The following is a 7,833-nucleotide window of genomic DNA, read 5'->3' on the forward strand; positions in this document are numbered from 1 at the left end:
TGAGTGGGAAGCATCCGCAACATCAGTAGCAGGCTAGATACATCCATAGACAAATAACCCCAACCATAGGTACTAGTATTTGTCCCACGAAAATACACATAGGACACCGTACTGAAAGAAAAATCTTAGACACCCAGTTTAACAAGTTCTAACACGGAAATCAATGTTCGACAGAATACAGGTGCAGTATAGATAGGGTCAGTAGATAGGATTCGACCCTGGCCACGGCCGATAGCGCGATGATCAAATTTGCATGCTGGAACGACATCGCCTCTTTTAAAGACTGCGCAATTTCTGAGAATAGTTGAACGAATAAACAGATAGATCCATTTTGTTTCAATGGTATTTCGATCGGACAAGCTCCACAAAGCATCCAGGATCTTTCGCTATGTGGTCGATAGTTGGGGCTGACTGAAGTCTAACAGGCCACAAAGGATGAGATTCAGTTAGGCAAAAAAACACGGAACTGGAAACATTATATAACGTACTTGTGAAACACGTATTTTTACCTGCGCGGCTCGATACATCAGCGAGAAAAGACGACATTGTACACGTGTGTAAACTACAAACGGTATAGCATTCACCTTGCCATATGTCTCTTCTGGCGGTGCTTTAGCTTTTCCGGGTTTGACGAACTTTCTTTTCCCTTGAGCGATCAGTATGACTTTTCTTTGGGATCCACCTTCGATTTACTTTTAAATCCCTTCCCACCATGTGAAACTGGACCAAGCCATATACACATCAGTATTTGCCTTACACATTAAGGCGATATTCTTCCAATCCAAATGGCTGTATGACATCTTCTAAATTTCTGATGCCTATTTGTGGGTAAGGTATATTTCATATGTCCCAATTTTGAGGGCAATGATCTTAGGACAGCGAACCTGTTGTGCATCATGTTAAGACATGACCTGAATCTTCAACTCATTATCATGTTGCAAATGCGTAAATGTACTCTCTAGTGTCAGGCTTCTTTTATATGTGTTCAAATTTGATAGTGAATGACCAGAGTGGTAATGGACGTACCGCCAAAACTTTGTAGCAAGTGCGGAACACATGTCCTTTGCTACTTCGTAATCCCGGTACTTTTTAATGAGCTCACGGTCCTGCGGCAAACAAAGTAATGCGAAGTAGTGGAATCTTCTTTTCATATGTCATAAGCTGCACGATCTCGCTATGTGAGTGTTGACTCCTTTAAGGCTATTACATGGTTGTAGAAGAGCTCAAGAACCCTATTGTGCCTCCATAATAAAATTGTTGCCGTTCAATTTTTCTCCTTTATAAGTTCGGCGACAATGTTCTTAAATGCCGATGCATTTCTTAAAAAAATTACACGTTGGATAAGGCATGTGTTCAATGATCGGAACATACATATACATTAATGATAACCAATAAAATGATTTTAGTTTAGGAAGCAAAATGAACAAGGTCAAAATCATCATCCAAAATTCCAAATTCCAATTATCATAGATATAATAATTGCAATTCTAAATATATTCGACCCAATTATATAAATATAAATCAACATAAATTACATAAAATTTAATAAATAGAAAACTAAATAAATAAAACGAATTTCAGTATTAAATCGAATTCAAACATGTAATAAAATTAAAAACAAACAATTCAAACCAAAAAAAATTACGTGTACTGCCACATTCTAAAACTGGGAAGTATGGATCATCCGTATCCTAAGGTCTTTATCTAACCTTGTAATTAAACCCTAGCAAGGGGAACTCCAGTTTTCTTGGATTGTCCTTACGAGTGGAGCCCCATAGATGCACCAGCCTGTCTTTTTTGCACCCCCAATTTAGTACTCCACTAGTATATAGTTGTGAATAAGTCGTAAATTTATTGGGCATCTTTAAAGTATTGACTTTCAGATTGGGCCAAACCAACAAGGAGGACCAAAGAGATTAGGGGTAACCAAGAGCTCTCTTAGAACGTGGTATTTCGACTCATCTTCCTTTAACCCCCTATCCAGGACGATGTCCGAATCTTTCATTACATGAATGTAAATGATTTACGAGTTGCACCAACTCATCCCGTGTATCTTAAATCAAGGTGTGAGTTGTGAGAGTTCTAATCATGTTCATAACCCTTTCCTTTGAGTGGGTTTCTACGCACCATTGCACGTCTATAACGTAACATTTTTCTGATAAATAAAAAAAAAGATTATGTATCAAAAATAAATGTTTACTATATTGATAAATAATATCGATGACGTGTTTATGGTTTAAAACAAACAATTAGACTCATAACAAAATACCAAGTATTCATTTTTTATTCCTTACAGCAAAAGAAAAAAAAAAAATTGAAATACTTCAGCGCCTGCCCCAGAAGCGGCCAGCCCTTTCACGAGCAGGCAGGAGCTGCCACGCGCCCACCACGTGCCGGCAGGGTACTCCACGCGGTGTTCACGCAGCCATGAATTCGGGTCGCGGTTGACCCGTTTACACATTCAAAGAGTTAATACCTGACCCGAGTGTGGCGTGGACCTGTTTGACTTTAGGGTCGGGTTGGTGACCGGTGGTTGACGGACGTTGGTATTACGGGTCAGGGTGACTGGGTTTTTGATGGACCGTTTAATCGTAGGTGGGTGAATATTACAGGATACTACCGTTTTGTATAGGGTTAGGTCCAGGGTCAACTTGACCCATTTATATGGTTAGGGTCGGGCCGGAAAGGAAGTATTGGGGTTTGTGAGTATGTACCCCCCCCAAAAACTAAATTAGCTCAGTGGTTAGGGATATTGGGATTCAAACTTGGTTAGATTGTGTTGAAGTTCAAACCACTCTATTGCATTTTTCTTTAAAGGAAGTAAAACAGAAAAAAGGAACAGTCGGGCTTGTCGTCTCAACCTCTATCCGGAGTCTCGCAACTGGGTTACCAAATCGGAACTCACAACAACGAAAAACGACGAAACTTCCAAGAGGCATATCAAGTCATTTTAACCCCATTTTTATGATGTCAAAAATTTTCTTCATACTTTAAATTTAAGGAATTGAATGGGCTAATTATCATACCAAAAAGACACACTTTACATACAAAATTTGAAAAAACTCAGAACTGCATGGATAAACCAATACATGCCCTTTAACATAACAGCTGAATTTAATAAACAATATGAACCACGGATCTGATACCAATGTGGAAATAACATTAGAAGACCATTTCCTTAAAGTAATCCCAAGATCATCAGTCACCATGCGCATCCCATGTGTATATAAATGAAATACACGAATTTACACAGCATAAATACCACTTTTCATTATCTCTGAAGCAATAAATTGAATCTAGAAGAACACGAAGTGTATTTATCTTTACAAATTCTGAGAGAGAGAGAGAGCATATTTTTCCTTTGCTATATTGAGAGTGACAGTGAGAAACTTCTAAAAAAGGAAAAACTTTCTAATTATATGGGAGCGGTGGTGAGAAACTGCCTTGGCAATTTACACTTCTCACGCCCCTTCATCATAGGTGGCTTATCCAAACAGTATATTGAAATACTGGAACTTATCCAGTAAAGATTTGTGGAAGTTTCCAAGCTAGAACTTTATGTGTTTAAAATATTTTTTATATATAAATGATTTTAGAATTCTGCCAGAACTACAGAGGAATCTAAATAGATCAACATAGGAGAATGAATTTAGGCAGAGCCATGGATAGATCATGCACACTGCACTTATACATTCAAAATGGAATTGAACGCACAGCTTATTCAATGTAATAAAAAAATAATATTTAATTAAACATACATTTTTCTTTATGTCTATTCTTATATTTTAATTTATCTTTGAACCACTGTCTAAGGCCATATAATATTTAGAAATATGGTACTGACAACAAGCACCAGTTTATTCGAACGATGTGTAATTGTATTTAAATAATTTCTTATAGATGGGTTATGCTAAGCTATGAGAATTACTTTACTGTTTTACCGGCATCTAAATATCTTATGCTAACAAAAAAAATTAATTTCATATATATTTATATTCTCTTCCTTTTTGCATCTAATTTTATTAGATATATATACAAGTGAAATAACGTGTTTGTTCTACAAAAAACTTTATCATAGTATAAACATAACATGTATCATATTCCTTATTTTAACCTTATTAAGAAGATTCCATAATCAATTCAATTATTATCATATATATTATAGATCTAATCTGACTATAACTGCAGTTAATTTTCAAATTATATCATTTTCTTAGTAAGAAATGTACTTAGTAATAGCTTATACATTTAGATATAAAAATTTCATTAAACTGGGATTTGTATTAAGCTCAAAACTTTGTTTTAATTAGCAATACTTAATGGTGTAATTTTTATCTCATGCAAAAAGTCATCACCACATAAAAGTATCTCTGGTCACTTGGAAAAGGAAAATTATAATAACATTTAAATATGTAAACATTATTCAAATTTTATACTAAGGGCCGTTTGGATCGGAGTTAATATTCGTTTATTTTACAAGATTTCTGTATTTGGCTTGCAAGTAATAAAATATTACGGTAATCTTTTATTGCAAATAGTGGTTATTGTTGATAATGTGGGAGGTAATCTTATTACCTTGCTAGAGGCTGTTATTAAAATATTGTCGAGGTAATATGATTTTTCTTCCCATTTTGCCCTTAATTAAAAACCATTTCAAACACTATTGTCCTCAAATATCTACCAAATAACAATTACTCAGCCCTCATACATTTGAGAAATTACCTAAAACACCTCAGCCACAAAAAAGTTTAAAAATTAACAAAATACCCCCAACCACCCAAAACTATCGTCGGTCGTGACTCACCACCGTCAATCGCTGTAATGGTGCATGACTGACGGGATCTGACTGGTCGTGCCTCGGTAAGGCCTTTTCTAACTAGATCTAACGTTTCTATGGCCGTTTCACGGCCAAAGGTAGATCCACTGATAGGTAGATTTTTTTATGATTTTTTAAGTGTTCCCAAACGAGCTACTTCTTCAATGCCAATGCCCATAACCCTGGAATCAGTGCCCACGGACGAGTTACGGAATCAGCGCCCCCGTCCTCATCCTTTAATGCCCCTGGTGGAACCTAATCTTTGGCAAGATCATCTTCGGTCACATTCTCAATGAAAAGCTAGTGCCCGGTAATTGTACTTCAACCGGCATGGATTCCTCTGTCTCATAATGTGGCCGTGAAAAGGCCAGATCTTTGGCTGTGACATTTCACGGCCAAAGATCTGGCCTTTTCATATGCTAGATCTATAGCCGTGTCACAGTCACATCTTTGGTCGTGAAATGGTCATAGATCTGGCCGTGAAAAGACCATGGATTCCGGCTTTGTCAGTGCACGGTAAGCCATATATGGCCAGTCATGCACCATTCCGTCGACTGCCAGCGGCAGCCGACGATGGTGGCTGGCTGCCGACAGTGGGTTGGGGTGGGTGGGAGTGATTTTGCTACAAATTAAAGTTTTATATAGTTGGGGTGTTTTATTAAAATTTCAAATATAGAGGGTCAAAAGAATGGTTCAAAAAATAATAATAAAAAATACTATTATATTAATATTTAAAAAAGAGGGCAATTTAATAATCTATATAATATATCCATTCATTTATCTTCCCAACCAAACATATTATTTCACCAATTTATTCGAACTAGTCAAACATATTTTCTAAACATTCCCAATAATCTTTAAAGTAATATTTCTTTCAATTAATATAATATACTTCTATAATAAAATATTATAGGGTCTAAACACCCCTAAATGAATTAAATAATGTTTTATCAGCATCCGTAATTGTGGTGAGAATATATAAATATAAATTCACTTTTTTGGGCAAACATTCAGATAAAATTTCTGCAATTATTGAATTCCATCCATATGATCAGTCAATATTTTATTACGAAGCAGCAATTCAGAAGCGTACCATCAATAAATTCTTTCATACAAGTATTCCGGTACACACACAAGTCTCTTCCATCTAAACCACAAATTGTTTTCACATTTTTCTCAAAAAAAAAAAAAAAAAGAATAAAGAAATCAGAGCTCTTATCTTCTTAAATGATAGATTAAATCATAGAGCTGATACTGAAATTTCACAGGTAAGTAAAGTAATCGGTGACATTTCACAGTAATTTTGTCCATATCAACTTTAATTTAAGGGGGATCCACCCCATGCTTTGGACTCTTTCAAAAATTACTAGATAAGGTTTACACTTAACGAGACCCTTTTGCCTCAATTTCTTACCACCCACTTCGCATTTCTTTTACTCCAAGGTAAATTCAATTTCCTATTATATACAAATGTGAAAATAGTAACATATAATATATGAAATGGTAACATATATGTGAAAATAGTATGTTAATATTAATTATTATTTCATATTTCCTCTAAATAATGTTTACCCTATGCTTTCCTCTATATATAACACCAACTCTCTCCGTAAATTCCTCTCCCAACCCAATCTAGTTTCAGCAGCACAACATTTTCAGCTCCAACCATGTGCGAAAAGGAGTGTGGCCACGACGACGACGACAAGAAGCAGCTTCTACGATGGCTACTCATTGGCGTGGTAGCCTTTATCGTGGCTTTCCTCTTCGTTATCTTTCTATTTTGGCTAATCACCAAGCCCACAAAACCAACCTTCGTCCTCCAGGATGCAACACTTTATGCATTTAACCTCTCATCCGTCTCAGCCCCGTCTATCTTAACCTCTAATCTTCAAGTCACAATCTCCTCCCGAAACCCCAACCAGAGAATCGGCATTTACTACGAAAAGGTCGACGTCTACGCGTCGTACCGGAACCAGCAGATAACTCTTCCGACTATGATTCCGGTGACCTACCAGGGGCACAAAGATATCAGCGTTTGGTCACCGTTTTTGTACGGTGATGCCGTGCCTTTGTCGCCATATGTCGCAACTTCTTTGAGCCAGGACTTGAATACTGGGATGGTGCTGGTGAATATAAAGGTTGATGGGAAAATTAAATGGAGGGTCGGGACATGGATTTCAGGAAAGTATGGATTAAATGCAAACTGTCCGGCTTATCTTTCGTTTGGTGAGAAGAGTAAAGGCATTGCTTTTGCCACTGGAGCCGCCATTAAGTATCAGTTTGTGCAGGGATGCACCGTTGAAGTTTAATCAACAAATTTGTATGCTATCAATCTTGTTCATCAGTAGGTTTTTTTTTCTTTGATGAATTAATTACTTTGTTATATGAGTAATTTCTTATTTGGTTAAAATATGAAATCAGGTTATAAAATTTTCCCTTAAATCTCTTGTCGCATCATTTATGGATCAATTTTTTTTTTTTTTTTATGACGCAATTAATAAAATTTTAGCTTGCATGGTAAATTATTTTGATCTAAATTTTACTTTAATTTGTGTTATGACATTTGAGATTGAAGAAAAGGATGTGTGGCTGATCGAGTGTCATTTTCTATCATGTTTCTGTTACAGAAATTGTCTTGATCGAAAGGGAAAATCAAAAGGGATTTTTCTTCTTGGAATGGTTGACAATGGTCCTTTAATTTGTCATTGGGAACCACTATAGCTTGTTCATATTTATGTGTTCATTATCTTGGATTCTAACATTAATTGGGAAACAGTAGTCTTTGGATTCTTTGAACCTATTTTATTTGATTTGCTACTACCAAAAAGAATTTGTTTACTAGTATAACTATTAATCTAGTAGCATATTTTTTGGATCCTGTTCTGTGGAAATTGGACACAGAATTATATTGAATAACAAAAATCACAATTCTCTAGGACTTGATTAAACACTAAATATATTCTCATGAAGGCAGTTTTAATTGTCACTCGAAACAATGAATTTGTTTCCTTTTTTAT

At 35.9% G+C, this 7,833-nt stretch overlaps 1 protein-coding gene across 1 annotated transcript; it reads left to right on the forward strand.

Moving 5' to 3' along the window:
* Positions 1-6,425: 6,425 nt before the first annotated feature.
* Positions 6,426-7,274, forward strand: LOC116138931 (NDR1/HIN1-like protein 1). Its single transcript, XM_031424617.1, has one exon. The coding sequence runs from the start codon at positions 6,484-6,486 to the stop codon at positions 7,123-7,125; it is 642 nt and encodes a 213-aa protein (XP_031280477.1). The 5' UTR covers positions 6,426-6,483; the 3' UTR covers positions 7,126-7,274.
* The last annotated feature ends 559 nt before the right edge of the window (positions 7,275-7,833 follow it).

Source organism: Pistacia vera, unplaced genomic scaffold, assembly GCF_008641045.1.
Source record: "Pistacia vera cultivar Batoury unplaced genomic scaffold, PisVer_v2 Contig344, whole genome shotgun sequence".
NCBI lineage: Eukaryota > Viridiplantae > Streptophyta > Magnoliopsida > Sapindales > Anacardiaceae > Pistacia > Pistacia vera.

Coding starts and splice junctions, on each gene's coding strand:
- LOC116138931 (XM_031424617.1), top strand. CDS start 6,484: ATGTGCGAAAAGGAGTGTGGCCACGACGACGACGACAAGAAGCAGCTT.